Raw genomic sequence first — 21,473 nt, 5'->3', positions numbered from 1 at the left:
AGGAGGTACAATGGCCTGAGCAGCAAGAGGCAGCAGATCATCAAGAAGGTCAAGATAATGGTATACAGGAGCTACTGCAATGGTGATAATTGTCTCAATTATGGGTGTTTTGCAGTTGGTGCTCATATCTAAAACTGAGTGAAAAGTAATGTCAGAGACTCCTTCATACTTCTGGGAAGTGGTTGCTCGCATCTGCCAGCTTCTCCAGGATGAGCTGCAGCCATAAGGACTTGGAGTGCATTCCATGCCAGTGACATTTAAACTGACTGCAGTCTTGAACTTCTTTACCAGTGGATCTTTCCAGGGCTTCACAGGAACTTGTGCAGCACCTCTCAATCAGCAACACAAAAATGCATACAGGAAGACATAAATGACCCATTCTGGAAAACTGCACAATTTGTACAACTCCAGCTGGATCCTGAAAGCCACTCTGCAAGAGCAATGGAATTTGCAGCAGTTTTAGGTTTCCTGCAAGTGTGGGGCTCAATTGACTGCACATATGTGGCCTCGAGAGCTATCTCGCAAAAGCCTGTCATGTTCACCAATAGAAAAGCACTTCATTCTTTGCACATGCAGCTCAGATTGGCATGCTGGCACAGTGGTTAGCACTGCTGCCTCACAGCGCCAAGGAGCCAGGTTCAGTTCCAGCCTTGGGTGACTTTGTGGAGTTTGCATGTTCCCCTTGTGTTTGTGTGGGTTTCCTCCAGGTGTTCCAGTTTTCTCCCAAACCCCAAAGATGTGTTGGTTAGGTTGGTTGGCTGTGCTAAATTACCCCTTAGTGTCATGGGGAATATGTGGTTAGCAGGGTAAATATGTATGGTTGTGGGAATAGGACCTGGGTGGGATAGTTATCAGTGCAGGCTCGATGGGCTGACTGGCCTACTTCTGCACTGTGATAATTCAATGATTTGTGATCATAGAAGGAAAATCCTGCATGTTTGTGCTAGACCCCTGGAAGCTCTATATTCCACACATTCTGAGCCACTTCCAGGTGCCACAGATTTTTAAAGAAGCTTGACAATTTCAGGGCTGGCACCTTGGAGGCAGGAGAAGCATGCAGAAGAAATGGTTGATGATATAAGTTTGCATTCACAGTGATGCTGAGGAGAGCTACAGGGAAGCGCATGCCTCCACTAGGTTCCTGATTGAGCAGATGATAGGCCTCCTGAAGATGAGGTTCAGATGTTTGGACTAGTCACACAAGGATCTCCACATTCACCACAGAAAATCTTCCAGTCATTGTTGTTTTACAGCATCCTGCAGTAAATCCTGGGAGAATTGCCCTCTATTTTTTTCTGATGTACTTAATTCATTAGAGCTGAATTAAATCGCACAACTGCCCTTCCTTTGGTTTGATCCTTTGATTGTGCCAAACCATGTTAAAATGCAGAACCCTGGTACTAAATGCATACATTAGAACTTGTACAGCACATCCTTTTTTTGCTGACCTCAGGCATCTGGAAGAAGAATTCATTCTTGACTTCACAAAGTCTGTGTGCATGGCAACTGGGAAGCAATATCAAATCTGAATTCACCAGGGTAGCATTCTTATCATTCTGCTATTAAAGTAGGGGTTAGTTCTAATCAATCTGAACTTTAACTTGTTTTTCTCTCTACAGGTGCTGCCAGACCTGTTTCATATTTCTAGCTTTTTCTGTTTTGATTTCAGAGTTCCTACATTGTAGTATTTTGCTTTTGTGTTGTTGCATTTGAAACAATATTTTATCATGTTCATCTGACTATACATTTCCACATAAATGTACAGTAGTAGTTCACTATGCAATAGTATTAGAATACTATACATTTCTTTCTTTGATAGGATCAATGGGCATCCAGGTAATTATGTCAGAATTGCAAACAAGTGGCGACTTGAAGAGGTGAGCAAACAATTTCTAATTGTTTTTACTCTTCAGAGAAACACAGCACCGTATATTATCATTAACTTATTTATAAGACAGGCTAATGAGTTGTATCTTGTATACAGAATTTATGGAAATTAACTTCTAGCAAGGGGATGCGGTGGTTATTGGCATTGTCGCTGGACTGGTAATCCAGAGATCCAGTGTAATGCTCTGGGGATCTGGATTCAAATCCCACCTTGGCTGATGGTAACATTTGAATCCAATAAAAATCTGGAATTAAAATTCCAATGATGGCCACGAAACTATTGTTGATTGTCGTAACAACCCATCTGGTTCATTAATGTCCTTTAGGAAAGGAAATCTGTCCTTACCTGATTTGGCCTACAGATCCTTGGCAATGTGGTCGACTCTTAAATGCCCTCAGGGATACGCAATAAATGCTGGCTCAACCAGGGATGCCCACATCCCAAGAACAAATTTAAAAAATCCTCCAGTTTTAAATACTGTCTGAATATACCATCCTTTTATAAACTAAGATTCAAAGATAACTCTTTGCTCTTAACTTTTTTCTGAGGAAAAATGGTTAAAACCTTCTGAAATTTGAAAACGTTTTTCATGTAGACTTTTTTTACTTAAAGTTGTCTTTCGTTTGTGCAATATTTCTCACATATTAGTATTTTTTATATTTTCACATTTTGTTAAGTACATTTGTTTACTTTTTTTAACGACGTATTTGCATTTTTTTTGTGATGAAGCAATTTGTGGAGCTTAAAAGTAATCTTAAATATCCTGAAGTGATTCAGGGGCATTATGATGCAATTTTTTGTTAACGTCTAGGAGGGTGAGGATGAGAAGGAAGCTCAGTATGCTTACACCCGAGGAGATTGCACAACCTGTTGTTTTCATGATGTGGAGATTCCGGCATTGGACTGGGGTGAACACAGTAAGAAGTCTGAACACCAAATTAATGTTCAGCAAGCTTATTTTAAATCAGAAGCTTTCGGAGCACTCAGCTCGTGATACCAAATAAATCCATTGGACTTTAACCTGGTGTTGTGAGACTTCTTACTGTTGTTGTTAGTCACTGTTTGGGTGCTCCAAGAGTTTCTTGGAAATAAAGAAATTTGAACTTTTGCCAGCACTTCCGTGTTGAGATGATGCGTTTCTCTAGGTTTGGACTATGACCTTGAGGTACCATCTTTCTCGATTAGCAGAAAATAACCTTGAATTGCTGGAATTAATGGATTTGCAGAATATTTGCAGTGAGGGATATATGCCCAATCTGCAGACTAACTTAGATGTGATACCTTTGAGTTTATTGGCACACAAAATAATGCAGTAAAAAGGCTAGACCATTCAGTGAGAGCTTGATGTGGACAATGATAAATGTCCATCTTCTACTGCTGTTTTAGGTCTTGAAGCTATTTTCCCCGGTAATCACTTCCTCCTATTAGAGTGCACTGCTATTCTTTGGAGCAGGTGTCTTTAAGTGCCAACAGGAGCAATCCTTCATATTCCATTTCATGCAGCAACATGGCTGGGTATTGTACGACCCCATCCTTTGCCCACAGAAACTGACTGATTGCCCATCCACTTTACTCAAATTATGTAGGGTAAAAATAATCTCTTATGACTCTGAAAACAAGTTCATGAATGGATCAATGGTTAACACCTATGTTCTCTTTCTTTCCAGTGTCATCCAAGTGGCTGCATGACAGATCTCTTAACTCAAATGGCCGTTGTTATGGTGTTGAAACAAGTACTAAGCACTATCGTTGAGTATGCTGTTCCGTAAGTTTACCTTCACCAACAGTAAATCGGTAACATGCAAACCAATACGTATTACATACAGGATAACACATGACTGAGGCTGAATCAGTTCTAAAGGCATATAGGAAATAGGATGGCTTTTCAGCCATCAGACCTGCTCCGCCAGTCAACTAGATCAGCCATTTTACCATGCTGTCCCATATACTTTGATATCTTTAACAAGTAGAAATCTATCCATTTCTGTCTTGATCATACTCAATGACCGAACCTCCGCAGCTCTCTAGGATACAGAATTCCAAAGATTCCACTCCCTAAGTGAAGAAATTCCTTGTCATCTCAATCCTAAATACCCTACCTCATATGCTGAAATTGTATCCTTCGGTCCTAGAACTGCGCCCCCTCACCATCCAGGACAACATCCTTTCTTACATCTATCCTCATCAGCCTTATAAGGATCTTGTATGTCTCAGTGAAGTCATCTCTCATTCTTCTGAACTCTAGAGAATACAGGCTCCTCTCCTCAATTTCTTTCATAGGACAATCCCACCATCCCAAGGATCCATTTGGTGAACTTTAGTTGCATTCGCTCTGTAGCAAGTATATCCTTCCTTCGGTAAGGATACCAAAACTCCAGATTGATCTCACCAAGATTCTCCCATGGCTACACTTAAGTGCTCCTGTACTCAAATCCTGTCTCAATAAAAACCAACATGCCATTTGCCTTTCTAATTGCTTATTGCAGCTGCATGTTAGTTTTTAGTGATTTGTGAACAAGGACATCCAGGTCTCTTCAGATGTCAACACTTCTCAATCTTTCACCTGAGAGAACTATTCTGCATTTCTGTTTTCCTACCACTGTGGATGAATTTACATTTTTCCAATAATGGGTGGAATTCTCTGCTCTGGAGGCTAAGGATGAATTTCCAATTTGTTCACTAAGTGCTGTGCTTGGTTTGTAAAACGGCAGGTGGGTTTTCACGTCGTTGTCTGCTGCATAGCTCATTAAATATTCATCCATGGGGAACACACTAGAATGGTGGCCCTCAATTTGCCCGCCATTACTGACCTCACCACTGCCTTACACTGGGTACCATATTTAAAGCATAGTCACACACTCCGGGATTGAAGTACAAGAAGATGGCCCCAAAACCAAGGAAGACTGTTGCTCCCAAGTTCGGTTATGCTTCCCTGCATCACTTGCTGGACATGGTTGAGGCCTGGGATGCCTTATTCCCCAGCTCCAGCTGCAGGTCTACTAACCTCATTACTCTAGCTTGAGGGGTGATGGTAACAGTGGTCAGCTCACCACACAAGATCCACTACCCTGTGCAGAAAGAGAATGAATGATCTTATCTGTACCGCCATGTTAATTCCATCATGTCATTATCTTTCCTCACGGACTCACCAACCCAGCTCGCACTCACATTGTTCTCATGCATTGCCACCTCAAGGATCACCACCAATCTCACACAGACACACACACACACACACACACACACCTTCACATCTCCATTAGCTTCATATCTTCTCAATTTGTGTCCACATCCTGTCCATGTCTCCACTCACCACACACTCTCTCCATCCGTCTTTATGCAGATCAAGCTCACACACAACAACAGGGGGAGCTCCTAGACTGGGAGAGGAGTGCCCAAAATCAAGATCTATTCTTCCTTTGAGGAGCATGCCATTGCGCTGGCTAGCAAGGACATGGATTGTGGCTTTGGCAACATGCAGCACTTACCCAAGTGAGGATCCTGCACCAGCTCATCCCACAGACAATGACACTGTGAATGCCTTGTACTCTTTTTTCATGTTATCTGCCATGGACTAATTTTCTCTGCTTTCATTCATAGGTACATTTTGAAAACACCTTAGGAGATATGCAAGCCTACCCCTTAGCTCCAGCTTCAAGGACACCTCAGATTAGGGAATTGAACTAAGCGCAGCTTAGAAAATCTTTTGCAGTACTCACTCACGCCCTCCAATAGCGCAGAAATATACAGTAAGACCTAGATCTAGAGCAGACCTGGGGTCACAATCTGAACCACAATCTGAACTGCACTGCAGCAGTTCAAGAAGGCAGTTCACTACCACTTGCTCAAGGACAACTAAGAATGGGCAAAAAATGCTAGCCCTAACCAGCAATGTCGACATCCTGTAAATGAATTTTTTTAAAAAAGCACAGCGGAGATTTCAGTCCACAGTCGGTGGACAGGGACATTAGAGGTTGTTGGCACAGGCAGGACTGCTGTAGGTTACGATTCTGCTGAGTCCTAGTAGGATGACAAGCCTCAGAACTCAGTTCAAAATCAATTGCTGAAGCTGCAGTAACAGACAAGGGAATATCAGGAAGGGATATCAGCTGCACTCCTCAGATTGCAGCAAGCATTGGAGGAGACTGTCCACATTCATTCTGAGTTGCTAGCACCAGCATGCCAATTCCAGCAGGTTGGTGGCCTCCATGGAGACTTTGGTCCAAGACATCAGTCCTGCACTACTGCAGGAACAATGCACCCTGGTTGTAACCCTTGATGATATTCATCAGTGGCTACGTGAGAGGGAGATGGAGCAGCTTGATTGCACTCAGTGCCTTTTTTCCTCAAATAGTCAGCCAGACGTCCTCAAGCACCCATAGGGAGGAGGTGCATGCCCTGGGGCTTTCCATCCAGGTGATTCTGCCAGTATCCAAACAATCCCAATATCCTCTTCTGTGAACCTATCAGCTCCAACTCTGCAGTCTGGCAAGGCTGCACCTGCCCCACAGCAGGACACCCAGAGCAGGTAGGGCCCTCAAGTTCTCTGTTCTCCTGAGGACATTTGTTAAAGTCACCATAGACAACAGGACTTAGCAGTCAGCAGACTGCCTCCACTTCAGCTCTGGTTAGGAAATCTAAGAAGTATTAGGAGCACTGTGATGGCATGGGGGTTAACCACATGCTTATAATGTTTACCAATGTAAGTACAATGCAACACATTTCACACCTGTTTTTGTGTATGCCCCTTTATCGTCAGCTGTGTCACTGTCAAGCAGCTCTGCCATCATGTTCCCTCCCCCCACTTAATGCAGATATTGCTATCTGGCACCTCTCATCTGTGTGCTCTATTTCCATCGCTCAACAGTGTATGCTCATTCACACATCATTCCCGACATAAGGGATACATTATCCTTAGTGTAATGTTTTCTCATGCCTGAATCTGGTTCACATGTTTACAGGTTGTGCATTGCTAATTATTACCTGTGTAAGGTTGAGGCTGATGTGTTCTCCCAGCCTGTCTGCTTTCAGAAAATTTCAAGTCTGGTGCAGAAGGAGAGATGTTGAAACAGACGGAGAACGGTCGTGTATACAGAAACCCCACATATTCTGTGCATGCAGTAAGGGTTCAAATCACAAATCCCTCCTCAGAACTCAGGTACACTCCTGTGTGCCAGTTGTGTTTCCGAGTTTCCAAATGCACGTTAAGATGGCAAGGTACTCACAATTATTGGTGAGCCAAGTGGTAGGCTCACCAATAATTGTGAGTACCTTGCCATCTTAATGTGATTCCTAGGCTATGCCTCTTTCAGCTACCTTCTGATCATGCCACTAATACCTACATCCTTGAGAGTGTATTACTTTTCATTTATCCATCCAACAGCCACAAGGCACTAGTAACAATGGAGGCATGCAGCGCTCTCTGTGATTTGACCTCAACTCACCAAGGTCAGTGATGATGATTGAAACTGGTGAAATATTATGGTCAGTGGAGCTTTAGAGCAAGTTCTGGAAGCACATATGGTGGATTGAATCAATGCTGAGGGAAGCAATTGGATAGGAGGGAAACCATTGGATAGTAACAAGGATGTAGTGAATCTGACTTATTCTCTTTATTACTAAGTGAAGGCAACATTGAGGGCTTTATCATTTCTGAGCTTTCTGCAGATCCTCACAGACAGCCATGATGGTGGACTGTCTTTGCGCAATAGGAAGTATTGTAATGTGTGGCAGGCAACTTCTACAAACTCAGCATCCTCAGTTAGTTCACTTCCATCGAAAGGAAGATGAATGCAGCCCAGCATCTTTGCAAGTGCCAGAAGTCAATGTGTTTGAGAACAAGGAGACATGGAAGACACAGATATATATAAAAGGTTCTCTGGAAAACTATATTCTGTCTTTGGCTGCCTTTCAGTAGGATCATTGATGTGACACAGAGAGTGTACTGTCAGATCCCATGGAGGAGCTAGTTGAAATTAAAGGCAATGAAGTGATGAGTCCATCGAAGATAAAAGACCAACATTTGCCTCTTGTAGACTGCCATTACAATTGGTGTGCATGAGATTTGTTGGAAAATTCAGCATCCTCAGACGTATGTCTCTGGGCCAACCTACTCCTGCTGGCACCTTACTTTGAGAAGGATACATTCTTCAAAGCAATAGGACAATGTAAACTTCATGTGAATGCACTCATAATCAGAGTGAAATGGATAATTGAAAAGTGAGTATAGCTGCATTGGACCATGTTGGAGAACACCAACCCCAGAGGATGATTAATTCTGATCGTTCTCCTCATCTTGGTGGCTATGAGAACGACATGCATGCCTGCCTTTTCTGGCCTCTTCACCTACAGCCTTGGCTTTCTTGACCTCACCTCCCTCATCCCTTTCAACACCCTATTAATTGGAGGAGACCTGCAGCTTTTCCATCTTGGCATCTAACAGCTCCTCCCCCTTTTTATCACCAGGTTGTGAAGTTTGCAGCAAGCCACAATGATCCTTGAAGCCATCTGGCCAAACCTGTTCAGGCATAGGATTCACATTTTTAAAATGCCTACAGTGTGCTCCACCATTATTTAGGTAGCAGCATGAACATCGTTGTACCATTTGCCCAAGATGGGTTATGGCCTCAGAATGGGCATTCTTTCCAGGTAACCATTGTCCCCAAGGAATCAACCCTGGTTGCTGGATTGTCCATGGAAAATGTCTGTGATCTGCTCAAGATATAGGAATCATGTCTGCTTCCAGGAAACCTCATGCAAACATGTGGGATTTGCTTGTTGTGATTGCGCAACAGCTGCACTTTATTAAGTAGGCTTACACTAACATTGCAATGAAGTTACTATGAAAATCCCTGAGTCGTCACACTCTGGCGCCTGTTCGGGTACACTGAGGGAGAATTTAGCGTGGCTAATGCACCTAACCAGCATGACTTTCGGACTTTGAGCGTATCAGAAGAATTACTTGAAGAACATCCAGACATAGTTTGAATTAAAGAACTTGCAAGGAGCTACTTCTAGTGGACTAGACTAGATGCCCAAATCAAGGATAAAACAGGACTCTGTCAGTCTAATGCCCAGGAAAGGAATGCGCTAACACTGTCCCCATTGCATTCATTGAAATGGCCTGTGTCTCCCATGTCTACATATTGACTTTGTTCATCCATAAGAGGACACATGTTCATGGTTGTCATTGATGCACATTTTAAATAGCTGGAAGTTGTTCTAATGAAGCCAACAAGTGTGGAACAAACCAACAAAAGATGTGGGGTTACAGAGCTAGGAATGGGGTGGGCCTGGATAAGATGTTATTCCGCAGAGTCGTGCAGACTTGATGGGTTGAATGGCTTACTTCTGCACTATAGGGATTCTTTGATACTATGTGGCATCTCATGATGAAGTTGGCTGGGATTCATCTGACCCGCCCTTACCTCATCAGCTCATATTTCTGGATGTCATATTTAAATGGCACTTGTGTGCATATTTACTCTCTGAAGCTCAGGTCTTGTTACAACAAGCACTGGAATGGACCCCATGAAAGACAAGCGATGTTCCCAAAGCTCAGCGACAAGGCATCAGCAGCATTCATCCAGGTAGTCAAAGATCAGCAACAGATATTTTACTTCATGATGGAAGCCAGAGATCCATCAAACTTACTACCAAGGCTTGGGAGCAAGTCACCAGGATCATTGGCACCTATATTCCTCAGAAAAGTTGCTGCTCTCCAGGACAGGAAGAGGAAGAATGATCTCATCTGATCTGAGAGGATAAGCCATTATTCTCCTCACTTTAAACTCACACTTGCATCAGCTGTTCGCAGGGGGGGCAGACCATAGGTACCTCACACAATGCTAGCACAACTGAGCACTACTGATTCTCTCACACATACTTATACATCTTCATCTTTCCTCACATCCTACACAAGCTAAATCTTCAAGTCTTACAGTGGTTCACTTAGCACATACTGAAGGCAGGCATGCTTATTTGCTTATCATTCTATTACAGCCACCAGCAAAAAAACACTCACACTGCCAGGCAGTCCTTTAGCCCAGGCCACCTTGGATGAGCATCCTGAGGACCCACTAAACGTAGAGTCAGCGCTGCATTACCTAGACCTTCTGCCAGCATAAAGACACGCAACTTGGTGCAACCTAGTTTTAGAGCAGGTTCAAGATCACCATCAAATGAACATAGCACAGTTTTGAGTCCACAGCATGTGGGGGTAGTGATAACCAAGGTCACTGACACTTGGAGGACTGCTGGAGCCCAGGCTACTGCTGAATCCAAGAGGTGGAATGGGCCCTCAGAGAGATGTTGGCACTGCAAAACAGCAGGAACACAGCAGGCAGGGTTGTTAGAAGCTGTGAACACATTCGAACAGAGGATGGAGGAGTCTGTCAAAGTTACCTCTGTTGTTGTGATGTCAACATGCAACTTATCGAATTCACCACTGGAAGTGTGGCAACTGCATGGAGAACTTGGCCCAATAGTTTGTGCTGTATCTGTGCGCGCACAGGCAATGGCAAACATTCAAGGAACACATGGGGAAACTACAGCAACTGTTTATTCCTGTCTGTCCCAAAAGCAAAATGGGTAAGAGGACCAATCCATCGCTTACAAAGGAAATTAAAGGTAATATTCAATCCAAGGAAAAAGCATATCGATAGGCCAAAAAAAAAACTGAGGATTTGGAGCAGTTTAGAATTCAGCAAAGAAAAACCAAGGAATTGATTAAGAAGGGGAAAATGCAGCACAAAAGTAAGCTTGCAGGGAACATAACAACCAACCCTAAGAATTTCTATAGATATGTGAAAAGAAAGACGTTGGTGAAGACAAATATTGGTCCCCTACAAACAGAAATGGGGGAATGTATAATAGGGATCAAAGAAACATCTGAACAACTGAATACACACTTTAGTTCTGTCTTCACAAAAGGGGACACAAATTAGATACCAGAAATGTTGGAGAATGTAAGATTTAGTGAGAGAGAACTGAGGGAGATTAATATTAATAGAGAAATGGTGCTGGGAAAAATTATAGAATTGAAGGTGGATAAATCTCCAGGGTCTGATAATCTACATCCCAGAGTACTTAAGGAAGTGGCTCTAGAAATAATGGGTGCATTGGTGGTCATCTTAGACTCTGGAACAATCTCTGCAGATTGGAGGGTAGCTAATGTCATTCCAATATTCAAAAAGGGAGATAGAGAGAAAATAGGGAATTATAGACCTGTAAGCTTAACGTCAATGGTGTAGAAAATTCTCGAATCTATTATCGAAGACTTTTAGATAGCAGTGGCAGGATCAGACAGAATAAGCATAGATTTACGAAGGGGAAATCATGCTTGACAAATCTGTTGGAATTCTTTGTAGAGTTGAATCCAGTCGATATGGTAAATTTGGATTTTCAGAAAGTGTTTGACAGAAGTCCTGCATAAGAGATTATTGTGCAAAATTAAAGGGCATGGGATTGGAGAAGTGTATTGAGATGGATAGAAAACTGGCTGGCAGAGAGGAAACAAAGAGAAGGAATTAATGGGTCCTTTACAAATTGGCAGGCAGTAACTTGTGGGGTGCCACAAGAATCAGTGCTGGAACTCCAGCTATTCATGACATATATTTATGATTTGGATGAGGGAACAAAATGTAACATCTCAAATTTTGCAGATGATACTAAAGTTGGGTGGGACGGTGAACTGTGATGAGGATGCAGAGATCCTTCAGAATGATCTGGACAGTTGGCTGAGTGGGCAAATCAGTGGCAGATGCAGTATAATTTGAATAAATGTAAGGTTATACACTTTGGAAGCAAAAACAAGAATGCATATTACTACCTGAATGGCTGTAAATTGGGAAAGGGGAGTGTGCAGTGGGACCTGGGTGTCCTTGTGCACAGTCACTGAAGGTAAGCATGCAGGTGCAGCAGGTAGTAATGAAGGTAAATGGTATGTTGGACTTAATTGTGAGAGGTTGAGAATACAGGAGCAGGGATGTGTTGTTGCAATAACAGTAAGAAGTCTCACAACACCAGGTTAAAGTTCAACAGGTTTATTTGGTAGCAAAAGCCACTAGCTTTTGAGGCGCTGTTCCTTCATCAGGTGAGTGGGATCACCTAATCCAACGTCGGCATCTCCACATCATTGTTGCAATAATACAGGGCCTTGGTGAGGGCACAATGAGAATATTGTATGCAGTTTTGGTCTCCTCGAGAGAGATGTTTTTACTCTTGAGGGAGTGCAGTGAAGGTTTGCCAGGTTGATTTCAGGGATGGCAGGACTGATGTATAAGGAGAGATTGACTAGGTTAGGATTGTTTTCACTGGAATTCAGATGAATGAGGGGGGCATCTCATAGAGACTTATAAAATTCTAACAGGACTAGGCAGGGTAGATGCAGGGAGAATATTCCCAATGGTGGGTCACAGTCTGAGGATTTGGGGTAAACCATTTAGGATGGAGATGAGGTATTTCCTCACCCAAAGAGTGGTGAGCCTGTGGAATTCATTATCTAAGGAAGGAGTTGATGTCAAAACATTAAATGTATTCAAGAGGCAGCTAGGTATAGCACTTGGGATGAATGGGATCAAAGGTTATGGGGAGAAAGCAGGATTAAGCTACTGAGTTGGATGATCAGCCATGATTGTGATAAGAGGCAGAGCAGGCTCAAAGGGCCAAATGGCATCTTCCTGCTCCTATCTTTTATGTTTCTATGGACCTGAACATCATCACTGTGACCACGAGTGGCTTGCATCAGTATCTATTCAATAAATGTTCCACATTCCCTGATTGAAATTCCATAGTTAAGATAAGAAATGTTTACTGTTATGATGGTCATGAAGGCTACAGGGAATCATTGATAGATTTCCCTGTGGACTTCGTGGAGAATGAGCTATCTTATGGAACAAATGGAGGCTCACCCAATAGGAAGCTGTTGGAGGGGTTTTTAAACTTGTTACTCTACTTGGCCTGTTGTCCTATGGTGAAGATTACATTACTGTAAGTCGCAGGCACGGCCCTTTCCTTTGGTGCACAATAAAAGGTGTTGGTGATGGGAATATGGTTTTTGGCTAAATTATTACATTTACAATGAAAACCTTTTTTTTGCAATCTCTCCCTCCATATAACCTTGGTAAGTAAAGAATCTTTTCTGGTAAGAAAAGGCCATTATGCTTCTTTTTGAGAAACTTGAGGCCCATGACATCAGTGGGGAAGACTGGACCCAATACACTGAGTGCATGTGTTGTTTCTTCCATGCGAACAACATTGAAGGAGATGAAAAATAAATTGCCATTGCAATTCACCATTCACCAAATTCACCATTGCAGATGTCAGAGCAGCTTTCTCGAAGGTCAGCCCATGGAAAGCGACTGGCCCAGATGGTGTTTCAGGACGAGCACTTGGATCATGCGTGGATCAGCTGGCAGGGGTATTTGCAGACATCTTCAACTTCTCTTTACAACAATCTGAGATCCCTATCAGCTTTAAGAAGATGACCATCATCCCGCTACCTAGAAAAATCAAGCAGCGTGCCTCAATGACTATCGTCCGGTGGCTCTTGACATCCATCGTTATGAAGTGCTCCGAAAGGCTAGTCAAGGCACGAATCAATTCCAGCCTCCCAACAACCTGGATCCACTACAGTTTGCCTATTGCGACAACAGGTCCACAGCAGACACCATCTCCCTGGCCTGCACTCAACTCTGGAACACCTAGCTAACAAAGACACCTATGTCAGACTCCCATTTATTGATTACAGCTCACCCTTCAACACCATTATTCCCACAAAATTCATCTCTCAACTCCATAGCCTGGGCCTCAGCTCCTCCTTCTGCAACTGGATCCTGAACTTCCTAACTCACAGGCCATAAGAGAATACCTCTTCCACGATCAACACCAGTGCCCCACAATGCTGTGTTCTTAACCTCTTACTATACTCCTTATACACCTATGTCTGTGAGGCCAAATTCCTCTCCAATTCAATTTTTCAAGTTTGCTGATGACACCACCATAGTGGGACAGATCTCAAACAATGACAAGACAGTACAGGAATGCGATAAAGAATCTGGTGAACTAGTACAGCGACAATAACCTCTCTCTCAATGTCAACCAAACAAAGGGGATTGTCATCAGGAAGCGTAGAGGAGAATATGCCCCTGTCTGTATCAATAGGGACGAAGTAGAAGGGTTGAGAGCTTCAAGTTTTTAGGTGTCCAGATCACCAACAACCTGTCCTGAGCTCCCCATGTCAATACTATAGTTACGAAAGCCCACCTTTCTCAGAAGACTAAGGAAATTTGGCATGTCAACTATGACTCTCACCAACTTTTACAGATGCACCACAAAAAACATTCTTTCTGGTTGTATCACAGCTTGGTATGGCTCCTGCTTTGCCCAAGACCACAAGAAACTACAAAAGGTCATTAATGTGGCCCAATCCATCACACAAACCAGCCTCCCATTCATTGACTCTGTCTAAACTTCCCACTGCCTTGGAAAAACAGCTAGCATAATTAAGGAGCCCATGCACGCTGGACATTCTCTCTTCCACCTTCTTCTGTCAGGAAAAAGATACAAAAGTCTGAGGTCACGTACCAACTGACTCAAAGACAGCTTCTCCCCTGCTGCCATTAGACTTGAATGGATCTACCTTGCATTAAGTTGATCTTTCTCTACACCCTAGCTATGACTATAACATTACGTCTGCACTCTCTCGTTTCCTTCTCTATGAACAGCTTTGTTTGTATAGCACACAAAAAACAATACTTTTCATTGTATGCTAATAGATGTGACAATAACAAAATCAAAAAGTGATATTGTTCACAGCATGTGGGGCCCCGACTTTCAACATGAAAAGTCTGACCTATCCGGTTGCCCCTGACTCAAAATCTTTTAATGAACCAGTAAACCTGGTTTAAAAAAAACCATTACGATCCTGAGCCCTCTGTGATCCTCCAGGGTTATCACTTCAACATGACTGGGAGAACCCCTGGGGAATCTGTCACTGAATTCTTGATTAGATTGCAAAAATGGTTGAATATTGTGAATTTGGAGCGCCTCTTAATGAAATGTTGCAAGTCAGATGGGGTTGTGGCATAAATGACCTAACCACCCAAAAGAAGTTGTTGGACTTTAAAAAAAGCAATTTGAATTAACTGCTGAGAATACAAAAAAAAGGAGCACAGGAACTACAGGGTGCATCAGGCAGCATTATCCTCCAATTAGGGGGAGGGACTACGTGTAATCAGTCCTTAATGGAGAATGCTCATGCAAACCAGGTGTTAAGGTTCTTTTTTAGGAACCACCTAGTGTCACCACCAGACTCAAGGAAAGCCAGAGACAGTCCCAAGAAAGGTGCAGTTGCCAGATGACGAAGTATTGCAGGCAATGTCAAAAAACATAGCCAAGGTGAAATTTCAGGAACAGGCAAAACGTGCTCTCCAAGAAGAAAGCCAAGACCAGTATCTCGGTGTATCATGCAGGTATCCTCTATTCCAGAAATAGGGACACTACAATTGAATCATATTATTACAACAAAGGTTGCCCCAGCAGTGTTAAAATTACTAGTGAATGGCCATCCCTTGAGAAACCCACCCCCCCTGCCCATCATCAGACCTCCCCACACTGGGTTGCCAGTATCAAGACTCTCCCAGTGAGACCTGCTATGTCCCCTCCTGCACAGCGTGCATGCCCACCAATCACCCTGCACACCCTCCTCTGTTGACAACTCCCCTACATGCCTTCCCTTACATAGCCCTCTCTTGCATAGCCTCCTTCCCTGAATAAGCATGAGCACTCCCCATCTTTGTTAATAGTTCCCCCCATCAAAGCCCCACATCCACACTGGTCCCACAGCCTTGGTATTGTCTCTGGCAAGTTATGGTGCCCAACCAGGCATTGTCAGGTGGGCCCTGCCAGGGTGCCACTACCCAATGGCCACTGCCTGGCCATGCCCCTGACCACCCTGGGTCTTCAGTGATCTCCAATTCCTCTGATGTGGCCGTGGTGCTTGGTCTTCGCTGGTGAAGACTGGTACTGATTCTTGATGACCTGACATCAGGGTGACGAGGGGAAGATTCCAGGAGACCGGAAGATGCCTTGCAGGAGCAGGTAAGTCATTTTACCTTTTTGTAAGAAGATCTTGCTGCGGATCACTTTTTTATCCACATCCACAATCTTCTGAGCTTGGCATGTTGATCGACTGGCATGGTGAGCTGGTAAGAGCACACCCATTGTCCCTCTTTCCTCTATCCATCTCCCTACCCCAGTTGTGAATCCCACTACGTGCTTCTTGCAACGTTTTCCAGCCTGCTGTGTTACTCAACCGCGCAGTGGGCTGGGAAAATTACACCCTATTTCTGTATCCTTAATATTACCTAGTCACTTATCATCCTTGTGCCTGTGAGCAATAGGTAAAGATGTTGTTAACACATATATTTGTAGAGCATAGAGAAATAGCTTAAAGTTAAATAGATTGGATATAGTTAGGCATATTGATAACCCACTTTATGGAAACAACTGTGAGTTTAGTCACAAACGTAGGACATAAGGTTCGATGCTGCTAACACAGCAATACTTAGGGATAATAAAAAGACTGCCTGTAATGTAGAGATAACATCAGAGATGTGATGTGCAGTGAAGCATACACCACATCCTGCAGGAATGTAAGAGGCCCACGTTATAAAAAGCAAATGGTCTGCAAGATGTGTTGTTTATACAACTAAGCATAAAAGGGGGAAAAAGGTCACTGAGATAGTCGGGACAGCAGTGATTAAGTTGGCAAAGGATTGATTACTGCCAATCTGAACTGGACATGTAACAGTATTGGATAAGATGGATGAGTTTGCTAATGCACTCTTGTGATAACAGGAGACATTGTTAGATGGGGAGTAGAGGTGATAGGAACTTAGGGCACCTCGAGCCAATAGGGGAATGTCAACACATAGATGGGACAGGGACCACCAATTAGGGGAGAACATCACATTGCAAAGCCATCACAATGCTTGTAAAAAAGGTATAAAACGTGCTGCAAATCTATGTGAGGTGTGCCTATTTCGCTAGACACCCGGTCTTGCAAGAACGTCAAATAAAATCTTGCTCCTTCAGAACTTGACTTGACTAAATTGTTTAACTGTGAGCTGTGTTTCTCACATGCCCGCTGATCCATATTGGTGGTTACTTCACTTTTAAATTCTCATTCACGTTTTCAGCACCTCTCCATGAATTTTCCCTACTCTGTTTCTGCAATCTGCTCCAGCTCATTTAGTAGCTGTGCCTTACACAGTCTAGGACCTAAGCACTGGAACTCCAGCCCTAAATCTCACTGCTTCTCTGCCTCGCTTTCTTCTGTAAGACACCCCAAAAACCTACCTCTTTGACCAAGCTTTTAAGCCTTATATTGTTCAGTAACTAATTTTGCTTTATAATTCTTCTTTGAAGTACCTTAGGCCTTTGAGCAGCTCTCGGCCTGGAGAACTCTGTGACAGACTGCAGCATCTTGTGGAATGCAATGGTCTGCTAGATGGCCATGGCATCAGCAGGTTCATAAGCAGAGTATTTGGTAAGGGAGCAGGCAGCCTGTCATCTTTGAAGAGGATGGAAAAGCTAAGTGAAGAATGGCATCATGTAAGGAAACCCTTTTCAACAATGGTCTTCAAAGCCAGTATTACAACTGCCTGAGCCCCCCTGCCAGCAATATGAGTCGCCATAGCAGGCTGCATAGCAATAAAAACAAGCCAGCATGGTGAATTCCACTGTGGTAGTGATTAAACCAAACGTTTGCATTATGTTTGACAAAATGGTCTCCATGCTCTGAGCAAACTCAAGTTGGAACCAGTCTTCTTTCTGCTCTACAACCTTTGCGCAAGCTGTCAGGATGCCCTGTGTACTTAGTATTTCTTGGTGTATGCCCATGGATTGTCTTCAGTAGCCAGGACCTCAAAATCTGCATCTACAGCAATTTCACCCTATGGCTATGTGGCACCTTTTGATGCCCTGTCTCCATGCCTTAACTCCTGTGCACTGTGGTGAGTCATTATGTTAAGATATTTTCCTCTAAGCTGTCCTCCAAAATCAGTGCCAGCTTTGAGCTAATGCTGGCAACAATCACATAAAGTGATGGAGTATGCTCAATAATGCTGAGCTTCTCTAAATATATGTGAAGGTGATGTTAACATCCTGAACAGAGGAAATGAAAAAGACAAAAAATTACTTGTGGTGTGGGGGGCTGCAAAAAGAAAAAGGTGGATATTGCAAACATTTGTATGGATTGAGAAAGGCAGAAGAGGCAAACCCAAGTGCAGCAACCTTCTGCAAATAAGGGGTGAAAGCATTTGTGAAATTCTTGTGAGATGCTTGTTGAATATGGCTATCATGGTGGAAGAAATATTAGTCTGTATGTGAGTTGTGGGTAAGTAAGGGTTGTAGTAATTTGAGTGTACAAGCATAAGGTGATGGAAATTTTGTAAAATGTGCTGCAGTGTTTGTAGAAGAATGGATGTTAGTATTGGGTGTACTGCCAGTGGTATAATTGCAAAATTAATGAGGCTCTGAGTTGCCCAGCTGTGATCAGAAAATATTTTAGCACTCTCCTCCTTTTTGGATAATTTATTTTCTTTCTGTCATTTGCAGCCAAGTCCTTGGCGTACCATTGACATACCCAGTAATCTCTAACTGTTCCCTGAGTATATACCTCCTGAAAGACCGACCTGCACCCCCCGCCCCCCACCCCCCACCCCCCACCCCCCACCCCGAGTATATACCTGGAAGAATTCTGTTCTCGGAAGAGAAAAAGGATGTCGCTCCTTTTCTCTGTTGTCTGCACCAAGACCTCCAGTAGATCATCAATGGATCTTTGCATCTGCTCACTTCTTCCTTCTGCCAGTTGTCCTTGGAAATCCATAACACACCTCTTCTTTAGAGTTGCTGACTGCCTTTAAGTACATTCATATAATGTCACTCACAATTTCAATGAACAAGAGCCTGTGAATAGTGAGGGAAGAACTGATGGTACATTTGGGTGATCAAAATTTGTAGGTAGCACAGATTTGCTGATTACCTTAACATTCTTAAGGTAATCAGCAAATCTGTGCTACCTATAAATTTTGGTGAAAATGATGTGTGCTTTATCCATTGCACACACATTTTTGGATGAACTTTAATTTCTAGGTCTTAGGATTTTATGAAGTGCAATGTGTATTGTGATGGAATTCAAATCTTGATGTTGTTATATGGATCTGTGTACTCATTTACCTTTAATTATCCATTTTTACAGAGCCTTTCAACGTAAATGGAGGAAAAGAACAAGGTTAGCAAACCAGGATGTAGATGATGTAACTAAACACTGGATCAAAAACTACAGCTTAAGTGAATTCAGCTCTTATTCTTTTTTCAATGAGTTCTTAGAAATGGGTAAGTCCATTAAATTTAAACACATTCTCTCTTATACCCACCCAACCCTCATCATAGAATCATAGAAACCCTACAGTGCAGAAAGAAGCCATTTGGCCCATCGAGTCTGCACTGACCACAATCCCACCCAGGCCCTACTCCTATATCCCTACACATTTACCCGTTAATCCCTCTAACCTACGCATCTCAGGACTAAGGGGCAATTTTAGCATGGCCAATCAACCTAACCCGCACATCTTTGGACTGTGGGAGGAAACCGGAGCACCCAGAAGAAACTCACACAGACACGGGGAGAATGTGTAAACTCCACACAGACAGTGACCCAAGCTGGGAATCGAACCCAGGTCCCTGGAGCTGTGAAGCCACAGTGCTAACCACTGTGCTACCATGCTGCCCTATTGCAGCTTAGAGCTGATTATCTTCTGAAGTGTCAAGCAGCAGTGTTGGTGGTCACTACTGCATGGTTTCTGGGTGTGTTTAATGGGGGAGGCGGAATGGAGGGTCTGTAGGAGAGAATGGAGAGGCTGTGCTGTTGGGGGGCTGTGGGGGGAAATGGGGGGGCTGTGTTGTTGGGGGCTGTGGGGGGGAATCGGGATTGTGTTACTGGGGGGGCTGTGGGGAGGAATGGGGGTGCTGTGTTGCTGGAGGGAGGTGGGGAGGTATGGCAAGTATATGTTGCTGGGGACTGTGCGGGGGGTGGGTGGGGGGGTAATGAGGAATGTGTGTTGCCGGGCCTGGGGGTGAGCAGAATTCTTTAACCTCTCCATCTATTTCCCCCCTTCCCCAAATTACCCCCCACTTTAGATTAATGAGATGGCTTTTGCAAAGCAATCCATTGATGTTGCTGTTCTTTTGGCTTCTGCTGGAGCAGAGGAGGAAGAGCAGGAGGATGAATTGCAGGCATGGGAGGCCCAGGCCTTGCCACTCAAAGGAGGAGAGGGAGTCAACCACCAAAGGCAGAATGTGGCCGTCATTCACCCAGGGGAGGGCAGCAGGAGAAGGTAGGAGCAGAGATCCTGGCAGTTCCATACATGAGTGTCGTTTGAGCAACTGTCGGGCACCCCATCCCGCCGACAGCTCTGACTCTGAAAGGAGACAGTGCAATGCCTGTCCCATTTGTTGCAGGAGCTTGCACCTTGGGGCACGAGAGTGACCCACTCCTGATGGCTGTGAAAGTGACGACCACCTTAAACTTTTATGCCACCGGGTCCTTCCAGACCGCTTTGTGGCATTTCACGATCATCCAACCACACAAGTGTGTGAAGGAGGTCATGGATGCTCTGTATGTCGGACTGGCCAGTATACCAAATTTGACCTGGATCAGGCCCACAGGAAATGCGGGCTGCAAGATTTGCAGCCATTGTGGGGATACCCATTATGCAGGGGGCTATAGACTGCACCCATGCTGCCCTCAAGACCCCAGTGAAGAATCCAAAAAGATTAATGAAAAGAAAGGGCTTCTATTCAATAAATGTGCAATTGGTATGTGACCATCAGCTCAACATTATGCACGTCTGTGTCAGACACCCTGCCACGTGCAAGACAGCTTCATATTGAGGAGTTCTGATGTCATGGAGGCCTTTGAGGAGGAGCGAAGGGTGCAGGGATGGCTCATGGGGCACATGAGGTACCCACTTCGAACTTGGCTGATGATGCCTGTGTGGAGGCCTGAGACTGAGACAGAATCCCGATATAATAGGAGGGATGGGGAAAATTTGAATGGGAGAGGGACAAATGTCTTAGCAGGGAGGTTAACTGGAGTGTTTAGCCAGGGTTTAAACTAATAGGGAGGCGGGGTGGGGATGTGACTGATAGCTCATTAGACACTGGGGTCGAGAGTGAGTTGGGTGATAGGGTAGGTTTAGGTGAAAGGAAAATTATCAGGGAGAAGGAGGTTCTGAGAGGCACTGGTGGGTTGGACTGCGTCTGTTTCAATGCGAGGAGTGTGACGGGTAAGACGGATGAGCTTAGGGCCTTAATGTTTGTGAGGAAGTTAGATGTGGTGGCAGTAACGGAGACGTGGTTACGTGAAGGGCAGGATTGGCAGCTGAATGTTCCTGGGTATAAGTGTTTTAGGTGTGACAGAGGTGGTGGGGTGACGTTGTTAGTAAAGGAGCACATCACAGCAGTGCAGAGGGAGGACAATATGGAGGAGTTAGGGATTGAGTCACTGTGGGTGGAGTTGAGG

General features: G+C 44.0%; 1 protein-coding gene across 1 annotated transcript in view; it reads left to right on the top strand.

Annotated features, from left to right (window-relative positions):
* LOC145344060 (anoctamin-9-like) overlaps window positions 1–21,473 on the top strand; it is a 188,680-nt gene that overhangs the window by 100,272 nt on the left and 66,935 nt on the right. Inside the window, exons 19-21 of the mRNA XM_080190832.1 lie at window positions 1,820–1,877; window positions 3,556–3,653; window positions 19,149–19,285. Coding sequence (XP_080046958.1) covers window positions 1,820–1,877; window positions 3,556–3,653; window positions 19,149–19,285 — 293 coding nt within the window. The remainder of the gene's footprint in view (window positions 1–1,819; window positions 1,878–3,555; window positions 3,654–19,148; window positions 19,286–21,473) is intronic.

The sequence above is a fragment of the Carcharhinus amblyrhynchos genome, chromosome 6, assembly GCF_965287045.1.
Source record: "Carcharhinus amblyrhynchos chromosome 6, sCarAmb.v2.hapA, whole genome shotgun sequence".
In the NCBI taxonomy this organism is placed as follows: domain Eukaryota; kingdom Metazoa; phylum Chordata; class Chondrichthyes; order Carcharhiniformes; family Carcharhinidae; genus Carcharhinus; species Carcharhinus amblyrhynchos.
This window is presented reverse-complemented; position numbering and strand designations above follow the sequence as displayed.